Source organism: Trichoderma camerunense (assembly GCF_050948025.1).
Source record: "Trichoderma camerunense strain CBS 138272 chromosome Unknown V8C40scaffold_3, whole genome shotgun sequence".
NCBI classification, from domain to species: Eukaryota; Fungi; Ascomycota; class Sordariomycetes; order Hypocreales; family Hypocreaceae; genus Trichoderma; species Trichoderma camerunense.
Window position 1 is genome coordinate 1709216 of NW_028145367.1, and position 18681 is coordinate 1727896.

The 18681-nt window shown below is 51.3% G+C and overlaps 8 protein-coding genes across 8 annotated transcripts; 4 read left to right on the forward strand and 4 right to left on the reverse strand.

Moving 5' to 3' along the window:
* The first annotated feature begins 299 nt into the window (after positions 1-299).
* Positions 300-2001, forward strand: V8C40DRAFT_146976 (proteasome regulatory particle base subunit RPT1). The gene is made up of 4 exons (XM_083211257.1): positions 300-389; positions 443-534; positions 599-713; positions 768-2001. The coding sequence occupies exons 1-4, from the start codon at positions 387-389 to the stop codon at positions 1878-1880; spliced, it is 1323 nt and encodes a 440-aa protein (XP_083077213.1). The 5' UTR covers positions 300-386; the 3' UTR covers positions 1881-2001.
* Positions 2002-2329: 328 nt separating this feature from the next.
* V8C40DRAFT_236166 (ribonuclease H-like domain-containing protein) lies at positions 2330-3588 on the forward strand. The gene has a single exon (XM_083213992.1). The coding sequence runs from the start codon at positions 2429-2431 to the stop codon at positions 3350-3352; it is 924 nt and encodes a 307-aa protein (XP_083077214.1). The 5' UTR covers positions 2330-2428; the 3' UTR covers positions 3353-3588.
* On the reverse strand, positions 3370-5031 carry V8C40DRAFT_236167 (uncharacterized protein). Its single transcript, XM_083213993.1, has one exon. The coding sequence runs from the start codon at positions 4950-4952 to the stop codon at positions 3981-3983; it is 972 nt and encodes a 323-aa protein (XP_083077215.1). The 5' UTR covers positions 4953-5031; the 3' UTR covers positions 3370-3980.
* A 371-nt stretch (positions 5032-5402) lies between these two features.
* On the reverse strand, positions 5403-7204 carry V8C40DRAFT_236168 (ubiquinol--cytochrome-c reductase catalytic subunit CYT1). The gene is made up of 4 exons (XM_083213994.1): positions 7046-7204; positions 6714-6859; positions 6523-6585; positions 5403-6440 (listed from the first exon to the last, which is right to left on the reverse strand). The coding sequence occupies exons 1-4, from the start codon at positions 7118-7120 to the stop codon at positions 5768-5770; spliced, it is 957 nt and encodes a 318-aa protein (XP_083077216.1). The 5' UTR covers positions 7121-7204; the 3' UTR covers positions 5403-5767.
* A 329-nt stretch (positions 7205-7533) lies between these two features.
* V8C40DRAFT_236171 (GTPase-activating protein RNA1) lies at positions 7534-9457 on the forward strand. The gene is made up of 2 exons (XM_083213995.1): positions 7534-7964; positions 8043-9457. Exons 1-2 carry the CDS (start codon positions 7773-7775, stop codon positions 9108-9110), a joined length of 1260 nt encoding a protein of 419 aa, XP_083077217.1. The 5' UTR covers positions 7534-7772; the 3' UTR covers positions 9111-9457.
* Positions 9458-9988: 531 nt separating this feature from the next.
* Positions 9989-10801, reverse strand: V8C40DRAFT_262709 (uncharacterized protein; the record flags this gene model as incomplete). Its single annotated transcript, XM_083219386.1, has 1 exon — positions 9989-10801. The coding sequence occupies one exon, from the start codon at positions 10799-10801 to the stop codon at positions 9989-9991; it is 813 nt and encodes a 270-aa protein (XP_083077218.1).
* A 2375-nt stretch (positions 10802-13176) lies between these two features.
* Positions 13177-14551, forward strand: V8C40DRAFT_236175 (proteasome core particle subunit alpha 7). The gene is made up of 3 exons (XM_083213996.1): positions 13177-13305; positions 13400-13624; positions 13687-14551. Exons 1-3 carry the CDS (start codon positions 13303-13305, stop codon positions 14335-14337), a joined length of 879 nt encoding a protein of 292 aa, XP_083077219.1. The 5' UTR covers positions 13177-13302; the 3' UTR covers positions 14338-14551.
* Positions 14486-17803, reverse strand: V8C40DRAFT_147145 (DNA-directed DNA polymerase). Its single transcript, XM_083211260.1, has 2 exons — positions 16712-17803; positions 14486-16658 (listed from the first exon to the last, which is right to left on the reverse strand). Exons 1-2 carry the CDS (start codon positions 17739-17741, stop codon positions 14575-14577), a joined length of 3114 nt encoding a protein of 1037 aa, XP_083077220.1. The 5' UTR covers positions 17742-17803; the 3' UTR covers positions 14486-14574.
* Between the last annotated feature and the right edge of the window lie 878 nt (positions 17804-18681).

Consider the following 18681-nt stretch of genomic DNA (forward strand, 5'->3'; position numbering starts at 1 on the left):
GGTTGACATCCCACCTTGGCTGCCCTACTCCGCCATATTGGTAACGGAAATTTTGGAGTCGGCGCGAGAGATAATCCATGCTCCGGCGGTACCTCCCCAACTCCCCCTGCCCGCCTGCTTTCAATTGGCTGGCATTAGCTCAGCAGGGTCCGAGCGACAGGCTCCATGCGGCAAGCTCAAGGCAACTCCAGATTACGGAATGCTTCCATGACCTTCACAAGCTGCATCACCATCATACCAAACGCGCATCACGACCAGCGATTCTTCCCTCCTCGAACGGACCAAACGAACACTCTGGAAGAGCTCACAATTCTTCGAATCTATTCTTTTATACGCCATAAATCCCCTAATTCTACGGACGTTGCGTCCAGTCTGCAGAGCCCATCATGGTAAGGCAACCTGTCTGGGCTAGACAAATACTGGCCATTACTAACTGCCATAGCCTTCTGCGACCGGTCAAAACTGGGAGAAATACACCAAGAAATTCGCCGACGATGAGATAGAGGAGAAGAAGATCACACCCCTCACCGATGAGTACGGACCGCCTCGTTTTAGAAGTGTTGTTTTGAAGCTGTTAGGGGTGCTAACCCGGAGCCAGGGATATTCAAGTTCTCAAGACATACGGTGCGGCCCCATATGCATCGACCATCTCAAAGCTCGAGAAGCAAATCAAAGAGAAACAACAGAGCGTAGATGAGAAGATTGGCATCAAGGTATGAGTCGGCGCAACTGCGATGCATCTGCGGCTATCTAACGTGTTGACACAGGAGTCCGATACTGGTCTCGCACCGCCGCATCTATGGGATGTAGCCGCCGATCGACAGCGAATGTCCGAAGAGCAGCCTTTCCAGGTGGCACGGTGCACAAAGATTATTGCGGACGATAAGGGCGATGAGTCGAAGAGCAAGTATGTCATCAACGTCAAGCAGATTGCCAAGTTTGTCGTCCAGCTTGGCGACCGAGTCAGCCCTACGGATATCGAGGAGGGCATGCGAGTTGGTGTCGACCGCAACAAGTACCAGATCATGCTGCCGCTGCCACCCAAGATCGATGCCAGCGTTACCATGATGACGGTCGAGGAGAAGCCAGACGTTACGTACGGTGACGTTGGTGGCTGCAAAGAGCAGGTTGAGAAGCTGCGAGAGGTTGTCGAGATGCCCCTGCTCTCCCCAGAGAGGTTCTCAAACCTCGGTATCGACCCCCCCAAGGGCGCATTGCTCTACGGCCCTCCCGGAACCGGAAAGACGCTTTGTGCCAGAGCTGTTGCAAACAGAACAGATGCCACTTTTATCCGAGTCATTGGTAGCGAGCTTGTTCAAAAGTACGTCGGCGAGGGTGCTAGAATGGTTCGAGAGCTGTTCGAGATGGCCCGGACAAAGAAGGCTTGCATCATCTTCTTTGACGAAATCGATGCTGTCGGTGGTGCTCGATTCGACGATGGTGCCGGTGGTGACAACGAGGTCCAGCGAACCATGCTGGAGCTCATTACTCAGCTGGATGGCTTCAACGCCCGAGGAAACATCAAAGTCATGTTCGCCACCAACAGACCGTCCACATTAGATCCTGCTCTGATGCGACCTGGACGTATCGACCGCAAGATTGAATTCTCGCTGCCCGACCTCGAGGGCCGTGCCAACATCCTCCGAATCCACGCCAAGAGCATGTCAGTTGAGCGAGACATTCGATGGGAGCTCATCTCCCGCCTCTGCCCCAACGCTACCGGTGCCGAGTTGAGGAGTGTGTGCACCGAAGCCGGCATGTTTGCCATCCGAGCCAGGAGAAAGGTTGCCTCGGAGAAGGATTTCTTGGACGCGGTGGACAAGGTCATCAAGGGCAATCTCAAGTTCAACTCAACAGCGACGTACATGCAATACAACTAAATAGTCTTCTTAATGTTATTGGTGTATGAATAAATATGGGCAAACCAGGGGACGTCCCCAAATCTCATGCGCCCCAAGGGGAATAGAAATTGGCGTTTACGAGCAGTTGGCATGTTGACTCTACAAAAAAAAAAAAAAAGATGATATAAATCCTCCATGCTTTAATTTCCTCGCAATCAAGTGCCAAGAGTGAAGACTTTTAGCTATGCTTATGCCGTAGATAGGTATTATATATGGCTAGATGTATGAGTTTGAGCTATGGGAGTACCTACTCCATCTATATGAAGCTCAAAGTGCAACATGCATCCATCTAGAAGCTCTAGCTAATCTACGGAGTAGTATTGGACAATATATATTGACTAGCGTCATACCGTTCCGTTGGCTGCCAATGACATTCCTAACAGCAAGCCGAATCAAGGCTCGATATATGTAAGCCACATAAAGCGGCCATCTAATGAGTGACTTCATCGAGCGCGATATATCTAATCTGCCAAGCTATTCTCGCAAAGTAACCGTGCCTTCCTTCAAAGAAATTTATTTCTACAACAATGCCCGGAAGAAAAGATGCCGAGTTCATAAACACGCTGGCAGGGGTTGCCAAAGTTGTTGATTTTGTAGATCGTCAAGACACCTGGAAGAGAGACATTGAGCCTCCATTGTACATCGACCTCGAAGGCGAACAACTCGGTAGGAACGGGAGCGTCTCTTTGATGACAATGCTCGTCTATCCCGGCGAAGGCCTTGAACATATCTATGTTGTCGATATTTATACCCTGGGCAACGCAGCATTTGAAGTCGTCGGCGAGCGTGGCAAGAGCTTAAAGGACATACTTGAAGCACCGGAGATATCAAAAGTATTCTTCGATGTCCGAAGGGATTCGGAGGCGCTCTTCGCCCATTACGGGGTAAATCTCCGCGGCGTCTGGGACTTGCAGCTCATGGACAGCGCTGCTCGGCCGAGAACAGAGCAACGGAGGTTACTTTCCGGGCTGGCCAAGTGTATGCAGTTCGTTCCCCTGACCAACGCGCAAAAAAACGAATGGACTCTTTGCAAAGAGCGAGGAGATCGTGTATGGAACCCGGATAAGGGCGGTTCGTACAGCGCTTTCCATAAGAGACCGCTTCCGGCTGAGATCCTGCGGTACTGCGCTGGCGATGTGGCATATTTACCTGCCATGTACAAGAAATACGCCTCCAAAACTGTTCGATGGCGGAATTTCGTGTTTGAGGCGTCGCAGAAGCGAGTTGTTGAATCGCAAGGGACGAGGGTTCAGCCTGAGGGTAAGGAGAGGGCGCTGAGTCCATGGACTGCGGAGGAGCATAGGATGCTTGATTCGTGGACGGAGGTGAATACAGGGAGGAGCTACCTTTCGCAATCTCAACAGGATGACTTGTATGAGCAATCGCTGGAAGATTACTGGAATGAGCAATCGCGGGAGGATGACTTGTATGAGACCTGGCTTACCGGTTAAGATAACGATCCTGAGTATTGGACTAAAGAAGACTTCGATTAGGGTGTCTATTCTAAGATTTGTTTTTGAAACTGAGACGAGGTCATGGAGAAGTGTCAAGGAAACATGAGATGTATGCAGCCTCGCATGTAGAGGGAAAGCAGAAGCGAGTGTGAGAATCCATGTAGTGATGAGATATCTCAGTATGAGACTTTGAAGAACGCTACGCATATGAATATTATCCAATCAATCTAGCAGCAGCTAATTCATCCTCTTGTATTCATATCTTGGTAGAGAAGTTCAACAAACTCCATACCCATCTTGTCATTCTTCAATGACAGTCCTAAATGCCATCGCGTACTTGATGACCCATCCACGGCCAAACATGGTATAAAATAGAAGCAAATGCCAATTATATAAACGAAGAAGAAGAAGAATTAATTATGAAAGCCGAACCCATGTGATGCCCTCCTTGCCCATACAGTATATACCCTGGTAACTAACTAGTTACCTTCCCATTCCCTAATCCCAATTGCAAAGAAACAGTGCGCTATGTAGTAATCGAAATCGTCATCAGTCATGAACGGAAGATATCCGCCTCTTGTGTGTGCCCTTATATGGTCTTGCTTGCTGCGCTTCGATAGAGATATCACGCGGTGTATGTGTCGGATAGACATCCTAAGCAGACAACTTCGCCCTGGGCACCCTTCTCAACACAGCAGCGACTGCAAATCATGGCATGATGAGTGCTGCTGTCTGGTACGCCCCGTCGTCCATTAGAATCGTCATCCATATAATCCTTCCGCGCGTTGTTGTCTAGTATTGGAGGCGTCATGTCGTCGTCGACATCGTCCATGTGAAGGGATCGCGAAAGAACATCTTCATCCTCCAAGACTAGTTCTTTATTGAACTTCTGGCCCTGGCACTCGCGCATGCAGACAAAGCACGTCTGTTCTTGACAAGATTGACACTTGGCAAAAGAATCGAGGTCGGATTTCTTGGTGGGCCTGCGGTGGCAAACATGGCACGGCATCAGAACCAAGCCGTTAATTTTGACAGGTGCCTTGCCGTGAATGCCTTGCGCCAGTTCGCGAGAAGCGGTTCGTCGATGCGAGGAGAAAGTGTGAGCATTGTCGTCGTCGTGGATCGGTCTGAATCGTTTTGTTGGGGGCAGCGTCTTGCGTGTTGAGATGGTATCGGCGCCTTCTGGAACCGCGTGCTGGTTCAATACGTGGATGGCGGAATGCGATAATCTAAAGGTTTCGGTTCCGTCGTGATCCCACTTGCGCTTCGTCGCACGATGGACATCGTCGCCGACATAGGGCATGGTCGGATGCGAATTGAGCGTGTTGCTTGCGATGGTCTTGCAGGCGCAAGGGAGCGAAAGATGGCTCAGGTAATAGTAGACGAAAGATGTAAAGCTCGACGCTTGGAGAACGCAACAAGCAGCGCGAAGCGTGAGAAAAACGAGGGACTGGACGATTGAGAATGACGAATTAATCGCCGTCTCGCCGAAGAGGACAAGGGAGAAGAAAAGACGAAAAAGGCCGACGTGGAAGAAAAGGAATGTCAGAAACAAGGTGCGATTTTTTTTTTCCCGGGTTGGTTTTTTGGATGGCATGGACCTGATGATCCGGCTTAATCACCGGGTGAATTACGATTGAGCTGCGTTGTGACGAGTTGGGGCGATTCTATTGGAGGTTGGCGCAGTGGCCCTGGCTTGGCTGGGTATGGGTGGTAATATGTATGTACCTTCTAGTCAGCCAAGGGTAGGATTTCTCACTGCATATATCTTGAGAAATATTATGAATATTCGTAATATGAATATGATGTGAGACATTTTATTTCCGGAGCTTTGTTTCCATAATAAATTACTCTTGTTGGAAAGAATTTGTCTTGTTGAACGAGGTGTTCTTACTTCCACGATCAATTGGTTTACAGTCGAGCAGACAAGTCGTTAACAACCACAGTCTAGAACATAGCTACCTCGGCATATCAAACATACCTAGTAGGCAGTGCTCATTTAATAAAGATAAATTCACAAGAAGCATTGAATTTTTACCTACAGGGTGTAAAATTAAAATTCTAGCTCGTGATAATTCATCCACTGTGTGTCCAGCCAATTACTGTGCAAATGTCATAGACTTACGAGCAGTTTCCTCTCACAATTCCAACCAATATATTCATATTACGATACACTCACAGCAACTACAGTTTTCACCTCACAAACACCAGAAAAGAGACAAGTAGCATTAAACGGCGTCTGATTTTTTTCTTCTTTAAAAGCTCTAACACCGCCCGTCACCAACATACATGCATCACATCGTGTCTGAAACAACCCATCCATTTTACCCGCCTCCACCAACAAAAGAGCTTTTTTTTCTAAGGAGGAGACTAGTAGTATACACATACACACAGGGAATTTTTCACCTCCCTTTATCGGCGGACCTTGGTCTCCGCAGGGGGGTCGTAGGTAATCTTCCTGGACTTGAGCCAAGCCCACTTGTATCGCTTTACGTAGACGCTGATAGCCCACAGAGCGGTGGTGGCAACCAAGACCTTCATGCCCATCTTCTTGCGGTCGTCCATCTCGGGCTCGGCGGCCCAGTTGAGGAATTCGACAACGTCCTTGGCCATCTGGGAGGTGCTGGCGGGAGTGCCATCCTCGTACTCGACGAGGCCGTCGTACAGAACACGAGCCATACCAATACCGGTGCCGGGGAAGTAGGGGTTGAAGTTCATGCCGGGGGCGACCTGGACACCAGCCGGGGGCTCCTCAGGGTAACCAGTCAACAAGCTGAAGATGTAGTCGCAGCCACCGTGGCGGGCCTTGACGATCAAGCTCAGATCCGGGGGAAGAGCACCGTTGTTGGCAAATCGGGCAGCCTCGTCGTTCTTGTAAGGAGGAGGAATGTAGTCGGCCAGCTTTCCGGGTCGCATGGGGATCTCACCCTGCTCATCGGGCTCATCGGGGTATTCGTTCTCCTCAGCCAGGGCCTTGGCCTCGTCGACGGTCAGGACGGTACCGACGAGAGTTCGGTAGGGGACTCGGGACAGGGAGTGGCAGCTGGCGCAGACCTCACGGTAGACCTGGAAACCACGTCGGAGACTGTATAAAACCCGGGTGTAAGCGGTAGAGCTCCTTCAAGCTACCATCTCTCTGGCGGGGAACGAAAAAGGATCTCACTTACGCCTGGTGGTCAAAAGTCTTGAAGAACTGCTGGTGAACCCAAGGGTATTGAGTAGCGTGGAGACTGCAGCCAAATCCGTTAGCAATTGGCCACTTGAACAAGAATCGGCAGAGGAAGCATTTTTATGCCGCATCAGGCACTTGTGGCAAGCGTCTGATGCGAAGCACTCGGCAGAGGGAAAAATCACATACCCCTCCTCAGCAGGGGACGAAGCAAAAGCGACAGGTCCGTAGAGATGATAGTACCAGGCCATGGAGCCGGCGGCGAGGGTGGTGGAAGCAATAGCGGCGAGGTTCATGCGCGCGGTGGGAGCTTCCGAGCTCGTCGAGGCAGCACGCTACAAGAGACGGAAAAAGGTCAGCTCCAGGTTCTTCCACGGTCATGTTTGATACACTGCTGGTGCGATTGAAGCGTTCCGGGCTGCAATGGCTGCAGGATTTGCGGTGCAGGCAGCTGCTCAGCCCTCGGCAATGCCTCGAGGCGAGGCAACGGGTTTTTGGGAGCTTGTGGCATCTTCACCCACCTTGGAGACGTTGACGGCGCCATTTCGAAGCCCATTGAGGAGGCGCGCCGGGCGCAAAGACGACCTTGCCAACATAATTGGCAAGCTGTAGCGAAGCCGCAGGGGGAGCCGCAATCAAAGAGTGAGGGCGATGGTCTCGATCTCGGGTTCCAAAAGGGCTCAGCGGGAGAAGTTGATAGAGAAAATCCATCGTTCCGAAATGGACCGACGCTGATTGGTTCAAGTCACGTGCGCATGGGATGTTGCTCGGAAAGGTGGGGAGCCAAGCTGGACTTCGGGATACTTGGAGGTACGAGTAATGCGTGGCGGTGATTGGCCACCCACTAACTGAGATTCTGCCAGCTGTCTGTCAGCTGTCTCGCACCTGTCAAAGACCGCTAAAGCCACTCGCTGCAGTGTCCCTCCACACCCCTGTAACACCTGGAAATTTCCTTCGTACCGTCTGGTACACTGTCGCAGCCACAGCCTCGTCCGCTGCAGGTTGCCCAGGCAAACCAGAAGCCAGGCACCGCCCGGTGCCCCGCCCCCACCATAGTCAAAACAATTCGTTCCATCAATCATTTCACTCCAGTCTCAAAAAGCGAAGCCTCACCCAAAAAATCTCCCACAGGGCTCGCAGCCTCCCCACAAAGCCGCTCCTGATTTGCTTCGCGCGCCTCCCGCCTTTTTATCTGCTAGACATCATCATCATACGCATTAGCTTTCCGCATTTTCGCTCGCCTGCAAAATGGCCTCGTCCAAGATCTTCTCCCTTGAGGGCAAGGGGCTCAAGCTCGACACCGCCCAGGACATCGAGCCTCACATTGCTGCGCTGGTCGCGCTCGAGGACGTCGAGGAGGTTCGCTTCCTGGGAAACACGCTGGGTGTTGGTGCGTGCGAGCGCCTTGGTGAGGTCCTGGCCACCAAGAAGAGCCTCAAGGTATGCAGCCTCCCGGAGATGCCCCTCCTTGAAACAGGAGAAAAACGATGGCAGTTGCTAACACATAACAAACCACAGTCTGCAAACTTCGCCGATCTCTTCACCGGCCGATTGCTCAACGAGATTCCCGCCGGCATCTCTGCCATTCTCACCGCTATCCTGAACCATCCCCACCTCACCACCGTCAACCTCAACGACAACGCCTTCGGTCTCAACACCCAGGCCCCGCTCGTGGCTTTCCTCTCCGCCCACGTGCCCCTGCAGCACCTCTACCTGAACAACAACGGCCTCGGCCCTCACGCCGGTATCCTTGTCGCCGATGCGCTCTCAGAACTCCACGCCAAGAAGGAGGCGGCTCGCAAGGAGGGCAAGCAGGTGCCCGACCTTGAGACTGTCATCTGTGGCCGAAATCGACTCGAAAGCGGCAGCATGGCCGCCTGGGCCAAGGCCTATAGCCTTCACAACAAGATCCAGGAGATCAAGATGGTGCAAAACGGAATTCGACAGGAGGGTATCTCCCGTCTGCTCAGCGAAGGTCTCAACACCGCCAGCCAGCTCCGAATTCTGGACCTGCAGGACAACACTTTCACCATCATGGGAGCCGAGGCCCTCGCCAAGGTCGTTGCGAACTGGGAGGATATCCAAGAGCTTGGAGTTGGTGACTCTCTGCTGAGTGACAAGGGCGCTCGGCTGCTTGCTAAGTCCCTGTTAACGGGCAAGAACAAGAAGCTAGAGACTCTGCGTCTGCAGTACAACGAGATCAAGGCTGATGGTGTCAGGGCTTTGGCCAACGCCGCCAAGGCTGCACTCCCAGCGCTGAAACGAATCGAGCTCAACGGCAACAAGTTCACCGAAGACGAGGACGCCATTACTACATTGCAGGAACTCCTTGAGGAGCGAAAGGAGCAATATGCCGGCGACATTATCATTGAGGATGAGTGGGGTGTTGACAGCCTGAGCGACCTGGAGGAGGAAAGCGAGGAGGAAGAGGAAAGCGAGGAGGAGGAGGAGGAGGAGGAGGAAGTCAAAGAGAAGGCCGAGAAGTTCATCAAGGATGCCGAAGATGCCCAAAAGCAGCCCATAGCCCAGCGCCAGGACGAGGATGTGGACGACTTGGCAAAGAAGTTGGAAGGCACTCAGCTCTAACGTTAAAATTTCTCCCCTCTCTCCCTCCTTTTTTTCCTGCTTCTTTTTATTTTCACGAGTTGGTTTTGTTAGACATTTCACATACACACACAACACTTACACACACACATACTCCCGCTCTCCACGCTCTCCCACACCGTCTTCCTCTATCCACTACTCAATGAAAAAATCGATACCCTTTTAGAACTCGGTAGTTTTCATGTCTCATACATATGTAAAGTAATCCATCAAGATGAACGTTCCCTTAGTATGTCCTCTACACCCATTACAAGGCATTATGGTAGATGCCCACAAATAGTGTAACAAAAAGTAAAATAATCCAGAAAAATCACCTATCACAGCAAAACAAAAATAATTATGAAATTGAAAAATTGTTATATTAACAGTCTATTTTTGGATGGTTGTTCTACGTCCGACATGTATGGCCATCATTGAATTTCCGGACTTCTACAGATGGAGTAGAGGGGATAAGGGGGAGGGAATACATACCTCAACTCACGCCACAACATTCACCATGACCCTCTGTAGAAAAAGCCGTTAGCCCTCACTGCGACCATCACAAGAAAAGGGGGTATATAGGGGGGTTAAAGGGGGGGTTAGTTGAAACAAAGAAGAGTTTTGGGGGGGAAACAGGAGAGAAAAGAGTTTGAAACATGAACTCGAAAAGTACCCCAAGACCAGCCGCCCTTCCAAAGTACATTTCCCTCCCCTTATTCATACAAAAGAACAAAACTTGTTAAAAGCCTAAACTCAGCCATCCATACCAATCCGACAAAAGAAAAGAATCCTCCAGAGCTAGCCTGCGCTGCTATCTAACCGCGCCTGTTACCACGAGCTGGGCCGTGACGGCGTTTTGCTATATTGTATGTTTTTTAACATTACATATCCATAACGTCCACAGCCTGATTTCCCCGGTGTTGTTCAAAAGAGCCATACTGCTCAGCCAAAGCCATCTGTAGTTGGTGTCGAGCATAGTCAGCACCAAGATAGACGGGGTCGGTAGAAGGGTTATAGCTTGGGCCGCCGACAGAGGTGCCAAAGTGACTATAAGCATCCTTGGGGCGCGAGTTGGCCTCCTCGCGCTCCCGCTCCCGTCGCATAATCTCCTCGTATCCAGACATCATGTAGGGCTCGCTCTCTTGGGTAGCTTGGTGAACCCACGTGCTGTTTGAGGCCTGAACTGTTGTTCCATCCAGGCTCATGACATGGTTGTTCTGCTGTTGCTGATAACGTAGCTGAGCCAGGTGTTCCTCCTGCTCCATCGTTGTGCTGCTCCATGCAAGAGCTGGGATATCTCCGCCGCTGCTGGGAGGGCAGATGCTCCATAACTCAACTAGCCTTCTCTTTTGAGTGGCATCGGCTATGCGGAAGAGCTGCAGTTGCGACGGCGTCAGGGTGACGGGATCAACGCCATGCGTTCGTAATATCGTCTCGGATGAAACGACGTCGCTCTGTGGTGGCTCCGATGAGTGCCTCTGCGAATCTTGGTTTTGGAGTTGGGGTTTGGCGATGTGGGCGGAGTGGTTGTAGTGCTGTGATATAGCATAGATAATCGGCTGGTTCATCTGTTCAGAAACGACCATTTCCTGGGGCATCTCCTTGGGAACCGCCTCCGGGTTGAAGGTCATGTTCCGTGAGAAGAGCGCTGCAAGGTCATCATGGACCTGCATATTGGCCTGCAGTGATACCATTTTGCTGCAAGATAAAGAGTTAGCGTCAGGGTCCCGGGAGATGAGAGGGTGTATGTAGGTAGGTGTATGTAAGTGCATGCATTCAGGTATGGACACGATAGTGACGGCTTAGATAGGTAGCACAACAATACTTGGTACTGAGTAAGTACCTAGTGACTGTCTTGACGATGCTTCAATAAAAGATGCAGTACAAAGAAAGCGACTTGGAGATACCTGCTGGTGTTCCAGTTAAACTGTCCAACGAGATACTGCAGCGTTATATTGCTCCGGGTTGTGTAAATCCCTCCGATTGGGGAGCGATGGCTTAGGTTGGGTATCAAAAAGAGACGAGAACACACGCTCGGGGTGTGACGGCAAGCAAGAGGCTGCAAGAGGAAGAAACTTGGCTTGTTCTATTGCACTACACTAGGATAATGTCAAGGCGAGGTGTCAAGTCGCAAAGGGTTTTTAAGCAAGGCAAGAGGTCAGGAGGAAGTGAGGAAACAAAAAAAGATTCCTTGGACTCCTTTTTTTGCAATTCCTGGCCGGGCGGCTGCAGATTCGTTCGTGCCTAGAAGCGGATACTACAGCGTGCTAGCAGGATATTGGGCTGCAGGGTCGCAAGAACAGGCGAGGGGTCAGAGACAACTCAGTGCCTCTAGCGGAAACTATCGGCGGGATGCCAGCGAACGGCGGTGATTGTTTCAAATTGGATAAGTGGAGGCCAGCCGAGCCGGTGCAGAAGCCGGTGCAGGAAGAGAGCAGAAGCGAGAAGCACGAGAAAGAAGCTGGAACCGGCGGGGTAAGAGCACGATATGCAAGAGATGCAGCGAGTAAGCAGAAGCAGAGTGGAAGATGAAAGAGAGAAGAAGAAGATGCTGTTTTGGTGTCAAGTCAAGTATATATACTCAACCTGAGGCATGGAAAAGGCTTGTCCATGATGTATGTCGGGTGAGAATGGAAATGAAATGTTGGGGTCAAGGTCACCATGTGTCACTGATTTGATTTGTGTGATGTGTGGATTGTGGATAGCGCTGTTCAACGGGAAGGAGAGAGGGGGCCCCGGGTCATGAGGAAGGTCCAGACGGGCACGTTCAGTGGCTGTGACGCAGGCGCTTTGGGCCTCGTTTAGGCATTGGCCAGCCGAGGGACATTGGCCTGGAGCATCCAGGTACCAGAGCGGCAGGTGGATGGACCTGACAGGAGCCCAAAGAATGCAATCATGCGCTGCGGGAGGCGAGTATTGGGTACCGGGCGGGATGGTATTGTTGACGATCAATATCAGGTAGACGAGCACTGGCGCTGGTGCTGGCGCTGGTGGCTTATGTTTCATCCATGCTAAATTCCAGCCAAGTTTATGAGCAATACGGGAGTGCTACCTGCTAGGCCTTTCAAATGTCATGCTATATCAACACTAAGGTAAATGAATGCCCGTTAAATGAACCATGCAATAGGTGGCAAAAGCCGGAGCAAAACGCCCCCTTTTTATCGCTCATCACCTCACCTCGCCTGACGGACAGCGTGGGCTCCAACTAGAGATATAGCCAAATGTGCGTCGTTAACAAGGTTGCATGCATCCAACACTCACAACCCCAGAGTGTGTCCCCCATGCGTCAGCTCCTCCCACTCCCATCCCGCGCTTTGCGAGATGCAAAATACGAGCCATGACAAACCACCAACTAAACGTGAATCTGCACTCTAGCCAGACGGCGAAATTATTGGAGTGTAATCTCTTGTATTCTACGAAGTCGACACTGTATGGTCTCTTGACGCTCGTCACTACGTAATCATTCGTCCGTCGTAATCATGGAATCGAAAGCATAAATTCCGAGCTAAATGGAAGACCAAAGAAGCGGGTCTCAAATTACTTTGTAACCGGACAGCTAAAGAACGGATATTTAGTACTCCTCTCTCTACTTACTAGGTACTCGTATATCTACTACCTGAGAGGTATATCTCCCTGGTATACTCGTATCTGCTTCTCTCTACTAGGTTTACTTACAATTTCTCTAAAAGGTCCCCTCTCTCCCACATCAACATTTTCTTTGCGAATCATCCTCTAATAATACGTAGCGTCATTCACAGTCACCACTAATTAATCTCATCGATACCAATATGCAGGGATCGTCCCAGCCAGGTGGGAACGTCAGGTGTGGCGGTGTCATTTGCGGGATGAGATCAAGCCACTCCCGTCATAGCCACCAGCTCACCTTAGCTAAGCAAAGCTAACCCGTCGAGCTACTCTAAAACAGACGTCCTGTGGCTTGAGCATCTAGTGTGGCTTGATTCCCTCTTCCATGTGGCTGAGCCTTGTTCAATTTCTTTGCGCCTCAGGCACCGCTGCGTCCAGCCTTGTGCGGGCGATTGCAACTACGCAGCTCTCAGGCTGCCTGGCTGGAGCTCCAAGCCAAAGCCCGCCAAACCGCCCATCTCGACTCTGAACCCCTCCACCATTCCGAATCTCGACGACAATCCTCCATCTTTTTGTGGCCAACAATTTATAGCAGAGCTTCGGGGCAATCATGGTAAAGTCTCCAACCACTGGGCATTGCTGCGGCGCCATGCACTTGCAGCTACTCTTGAGCGAGAAGCTAACTGGGGACATGCCACTTTGAATAGACGTCGATCGGCACGGGTTACGATCTCCTCAACTCCATCTTCTCTCCCGATGGACGAAACTTCCAGGTCGAATATGCCGTCAAGGCGGTAGAGAACGGCGGCACCTCAATCGGCATCCGGTGCAAGGACGGCGTTGTCCTGGCCGTCGAGAAGATTGTCGCATCTAAGCTGCAAAAGCCGGGTGCAAACAAGCGAATTGCCAGCATTGACAGCCATGTCGGCGCAGTACGTACACCCCACGATGGCCCTGTTTAATATATGGTGCCGCAATGCTCACCAGGCCCCAGGTATACTCAGGCATGATCCCCGATGGCCGCCACTTCGTCGACCGTGCTCGAGACGAAGCTCAGAGCTGGCGCCAAAACTTCAAGACTCCCATCCCCACAGCCGACCTTGCCTCCCGCATGGGCGGCTACCTCCAGGCATACACCATGTACGGCTCCGTGCGTCCATTCGGCATTACGGCCATCGTTGGCGGCGTCGACACCTCAGAAGAGACTCCCGTAGACGGCGAGGTCGGTTCAGGGCCTTCGGTCGGTGCCGGTGGCAAGGTACCCGGCAAGCACGGCGGTCCTTTCCTCTACATGATCGAGCCCAGCGGCCTGTACTGGGGATACTACGGAGCGGCGACGGGCAAGGGCAGGCAAGCTGCCAAGGCCGAGTTGGAGAAGCTGGATCTGCCAGCAGGGAACATTACGCTGCTCGAGGCCGTCAAGCAGGCCGCGAGAATCATCTACATTGCCCACAAGGATAACAAGGACAAGGAGTTTGAGCTGGAGATGACCTGGATCAGCACAGTCGACGGCCCCACTAAGGGACGGCATGTCGAGGTTCCCAAGGAGCTGAGAGAGGAGGCAGAGAGGTTAGCGCGGGCCGAAGACGAGTCTGACGACGAGGAAGAGGAAGAAAAGAAGGATGAGGACAAGATGGAAGACTAAATAAAGGAGTTTTAATTCTTTTGGGTGTCCGGGTCACAATGTATTATTCACGACAAGAGGGCTCATAGAGTAATGCTTCCTCTGGATGAGATATCCATAACGAGACACAAAATCACCGTCTCTCTCTCTCACGTTTCTTGCTTTCTTTTATATCTTGCTTTTATTGTTTTCCTTTAACGTATCGTAGTATGCAGCTCTATCCCATTTTTTCCCGGTTTATTTCTATTTACATGGGTATCAATTACGCCCCTGAGACGCGTGGTTCTGGCACCAGTTGTTCCAATCCGCAAAGAAGGAGTTTTGCAGCTTGGCCTGGCCCAGAACCCAGTCCGACTGCGTCTTTGCATACACGGCCGCCGCCCGCTTCACCAGCTCCTTATCCGAGGCGAACATGGCCGAAGCCACAATCAGACTGGCAGCGCTGGCGGCTTTGGCGTATGCGTGCGCGTTGTCCTTGCCTGCTTCTTCGTGGACCTCGACTAACACGGAGAGCAGCTCTTCAGCATCGTAAGTGGGTGTCGTCTCAGCCTCTGCGGCGTCCTTGTTGCCGCTCCTTGCCTTCTTCATGCCCCTCTGGTAATTCAGGATGATCTCGCACGCGCGGCTAGCAAGCGTCTTGGTAGTAGTAGTGCGCATGAGGTTAAGCAGCGGAATGAGGATAGCAAAGGCAAGGGGGCTGAGGACCTCGTTGCGGACGTAGATGTCGAGGAAATCGAGGATGCGGTGCTTGAAGTTGACGACGGACTGCTTGGCGTCCTTCTTCTGCTTCTTGCTGTCCGGACGGGCCTTTGCGCGCTGCTTGAAGACCTCGGCGAGCTTGTCCTCGAGGGCGAACATTTGCGAGTCGGACATGTCGCCCTCGTCCTCGGAGGACTCGGCGTCGGCGTCCTTGTCGAGGCGGTGGCTTTTGAGGATTGAGCCCATGAGCTCGTCGAGGTCTATGGGGCCTTCTTTCTCGTCTGCTTCCTCGTCGTCCTCGTCCTCATCATCGTTGTCGTCGGAGTCCTCATCGTCTTCTTCATCGTCCTGGCCATCCTCTTCTGCGTCGCCATCGCCTTCTTCACCATCGGCGAGACCAATGAACTCAACGTCAGAATCAATGTCAACGTTTGAGATTTCTTCCACGTCATCATCTTCGTCGTCGTCAGAATCCTCTCCGTCGACATCCATTCCGTCATCTTCTGTGTTGAAGAGCTCCTTCTGGCCCCTGGTGCTCTCGTTGGTTCCCAAGGGTCCAGTTAGCAGCTCCAGGCCACCGGCCGAGATCTGCGAAGTGAAGGCCTCAAACACTTGCTGGGACACTTGTCGCATTAATGAGGAGGGGCGAGCCACCATGGACAGTAAAATCTCCACCAAAAATTCTGAGCTACCGGTGTCGTCGTCGCCGAGCTTGCCTTCTTGAAGCCTCTCGTGGAACTGTGCCAGGTCGTCCAGTACTTCCATTGCATCGGGGTCTTGGTTATACAGCTGGAAAATTGAAATAGCATGAAGCATTGCCAATCCCTGAGTCAACGTCTTGTCGTTATCGGTCTTTGTCTTCTGTTTAAGGAGCTTGTGCATTCTTGACAGGGCACCTTCGATGGCCGCCTTGATCTCCTCGGACATCGTCACTGCGCTTGAGTCGATAGATGCGACGGCTTGGCAGAAAGTGACAAAGTCAGACGTCTGACGAGTCAATTTCGCAAGCGCCGATTCCAATCGCGACCGAGCAAGCTCTTGGATCTGCTCTGTCAGGGCATCCTTCGGGATGTCGTCTGGCTGAGAATACGCAAGGCGTGATAGGTTTTGCAGTGTAACACTAAGTGAGGTACCCTCCAGTTTATTGGACTGAGATTCTTTTATGTTGAGAGAAGCACAAGCACCGAGAACTTTAGACAAGTAGTCGATGTGGACTCTCAGAATGGTCTGGGCCTCCAAGACCTCCTGCTGTGAAAGGCTGGCAATGGGAGCTTGTATAATCTTCAGAGTTCCCTTGTCGTTTTCCAGGTTGAAATTCTGCAGGAGTTTGTCGATCGTTTTCGTGCTGGTGCGTTGATCAAAGTTATAAGCTCCATTCCTGCTCAAGAGACTCTCGAGAACGGGAACCAGAGCACTGGGGTGAGAGGACACCGCACCCTCGATAGCCTTTAGTGTTTTTATGGCTGCCCGATGCAGGTACCGATCTTCCTTTGCGGCTTGGTTCATGAGCGAGGTCATGAGGTTCTTGCTGAAGAGAATTTGTAACAGCGAGTGGTGCACCACGCAACCCTCGAGGAATTTTTGGAAGACAGTGAAGCCCTTGAACTTTTGACCATCAGTAGCCTGCTTGGAGAATAGTCCATCTAGAAGTCAATTAGCATCTGCGTGAATAAGACGCGTGTAAGTACACCCTTACCGTCAACAACTCGGCCCCAGAAATGAGCAAAATCTTCCACTTCAGAGTCTCCAGCCTTGAGATAGTGGTTCAGGATGAGGTCCCAAACGAAATGCAGTTGGGCTGTCCATGAGGCTTGTTGGTTGTTTCGAGAGTTACTTGAAGGATCTTTGCTAGAGTCGTTGAAGCTTTCCTTCAAGATGGCAGTCAAATCACCCAGAGTCTTTCTTGAGAGAGGATGCTGCCAAGGCTTGACTTTGAGATCGGGGAATTGGTTGAGCGCAACCAGCCAGACGGCAACTCCTTCGGGAGTCTTGGCCACTCCGGCGCTTGAGAGCTTCTCGAGTGTAGCTTTGGCCTGCGCTTGGTTCATTTGCTGCAATGCCTGGACGAGAACCCATCCGCATTGCGACTTCAGCCAGACTTTCTTGTTGCTCAGCTTCAACAGCTCTTCCAGTATTGTGTTCCATCTCGAAGGTTCCGAAAATAGGGTACGAGACTTGACAAAGCACTCGATACCAAATAATTGGCCGAAGAAGATGTCGCGTTCTTCCTGGCCGGGAATGTTGCCGACAATCTGGGCCTTTTCCAGCAGGAAACCCAATACCTTATCAAAGGTCAATCCGGGGTATTTTTCTGCCAGGCTCGGCTCCTTATCTCCAAACAGCTGGCTGAGGATCTCGGTGATGACCAGACTAAAGCCAATGCGCGAAGCATTGCGGCCACTGGCAAGTCCTCGGAAGAGTCGTCGGTCGAGATGTCTTTGTAGCACTGCTTCGGCAACGCCCTCGCCTCCAAGGAGGCCGGATATGATACAATCGGCGGCCTCGATTCGGTCGTTGTCATCCTCGCTGCCAAGATGTTCGTATAGCAGGCCCTCGCGTTTCCTTTCTTCGATTGTGGGAGTTTCGACAAAGGGAGCTTTTTCCAATGGCGGCTTTGCGGCTGCGACAACAGGGACGATGGGGGAGGCGACATTCTTGGCCTTTTTTTGCGCATTGGGGGTCGCAATGGGAGCCTCCTTGGCTCCGCGCTTTCTTTTGCTGCCCATGATGAATTATAATAGAATGAAAAGGTACAATGTCAATATGTCGTTCTATATGAAACTGCTACCATTATCTTCATGATAGATTAGAAAATTCCACGATAAAAAGATTCTGCCGATTTTCACCGCTCTCATTGCCCCACATGGTTGGCTCCATATTTCTCCACATGCAAACATTCACATGTTACTATTCCGGGAACGAGCTTCACACTACAAACTTTGAAGTACCAAAGCTTCCGCTGCAAGTAGTATACGGAGTCGCATTGCGGCATCAAGGAGAAATCGCCAGAAAAATGTTTCTACCTACTCAATGAGAGAGTTGGTGAGAATCTCACCACTATCGAACAATGTATACGTACCCATTTCAGTCACTAGGAGTTTTGCTAGCGACCTAGTGCCGTAGTACTGTAGTATATCTGATGCGCCGAGACCAGAGGAAATTCATGCGCCAATGGCCAATTCATTAGGAGGCATTTTGACATTTCTACTCACGCCATATCATCGAAGCATACGCAGGTTTATCGTCGCTTATAGTAGACATGCCTATGATACAAATACTAAATACAAATAACTCAGCATACAGCTATTGTGAGAGCAACAACCGAAAGCTTTCATTGAAGCCTACACCTAACCTAGGATACACACGAAATAGTACAGGCGACATGTACACGTGACTTCGCGGCTCAGAGACCCTGGTTGCCGGGCAGATTGCGGGGTAAAGCAAACCGACGCGCTGGCTTTGTTTACTTTGGGTCGTGCACTGACGTCGTGTGTTTTTTTTCTCATGCTCCAATTACATACATGTGCCTTGGCAGCTTCCCCTCTCCGCGATGGAGCTTTGGACATCGTCCTCGGGCCAATGCGGATTCTGAAACAGTTTTCTTGCATAAAGTAGCATCACGTTACATCCACTGCTACGCCATAATGCTCCTTCAAACCGGACGAC

What these genes read in the sequence shown, in the direction of transcription:
- V8C40DRAFT_146976 (XM_083211257.1), top strand. An exon ending in ATCACACCCCTCACCGATGA is followed by an intron (nt 535 to 598) that starts GTACGGACCGCC and finishes ACCCGGAGCCAG; the next exon opens with GGATATTCAAGTTCTCAAGA. An exon ending in ATGAGAAGATTGGCATCAAG is followed by an intron (nt 714 to 767) that starts GTATGAGTCGGC and finishes GTGTTGACACAG; the next exon opens with GAGTCCGATACTGGTCTCGC.
- V8C40DRAFT_236166 (XM_083213992.1), top strand. Translation starts at nt 2,429, where the DNA reads ATGCCCGGAAGAAAAGATGCCGAGTTCATAAACACGCTGGCAGGGGTT.
- V8C40DRAFT_236167 (XM_083213993.1), bottom strand. Translation starts at nt 4,952, where the DNA reads ATGCCATCCAAAAAACCAACCCGGGAAAAAAAAAATCGCACCTTGTTT.
- V8C40DRAFT_236168 (XM_083213994.1), bottom strand. Translation starts at nt 7,120, where the DNA reads ATGTTGGCAAGGTCGTCTTTGCGCCCGGCGCGCCTCCTCAATGGGCTT. An exon ending in GCGCCGTCAACGTCTCCAAG is followed by an intron (nt 6,860 to 7,045) that starts GTGGGTGAAGAT and finishes CGTCTCTTGTAG; the next exon opens with CGTGCTGCCTCGACGAGCTC. An exon ending in AAGACTTTTGACCACCAGGC is followed by an intron (nt 6,441 to 6,522) that starts GTAAGTGAGATC and finishes GGTTTTATACAG; the next exon opens with TCTCCGACGTGGTTTCCAGG.
- V8C40DRAFT_236171 (XM_083213995.1), top strand. Translation starts at nt 7,773, where the DNA reads ATGGCCTCGTCCAAGATCTTCTCCCTTGAGGGCAAGGGGCTCAAGCTC. An exon ending in CCACCAAGAAGAGCCTCAAG is followed by an intron (nt 7,965 to 8,042) that starts GTATGCAGCCTC and finishes AACAAACCACAG; the next exon opens with TCTGCAAACTTCGCCGATCT.
- V8C40DRAFT_236175 (XM_083213996.1), top strand. An exon ending in TTGACAGCCATGTCGGCGCA is followed by an intron (nt 13,625 to 13,686) that starts GTACGTACACCC and finishes ACCAGGCCCCAG; the next exon opens with GTATACTCAGGCATGATCCC.
- V8C40DRAFT_147145 (XM_083211260.1), bottom strand. Translation starts at nt 17,741, where the DNA reads ATGGGCAGCAAAAGAAAGCGCGGAGCCAAGGAGGCTCCCATTGCGACC. An exon ending in CTGGGGCCGAGTTGTTGACG is followed by an intron (nt 16,659 to 16,711) that starts GTAAGGGTGTAC and finishes ATTGACTTCTAG; the next exon opens with ATGGACTATTCTCCAAGCAG.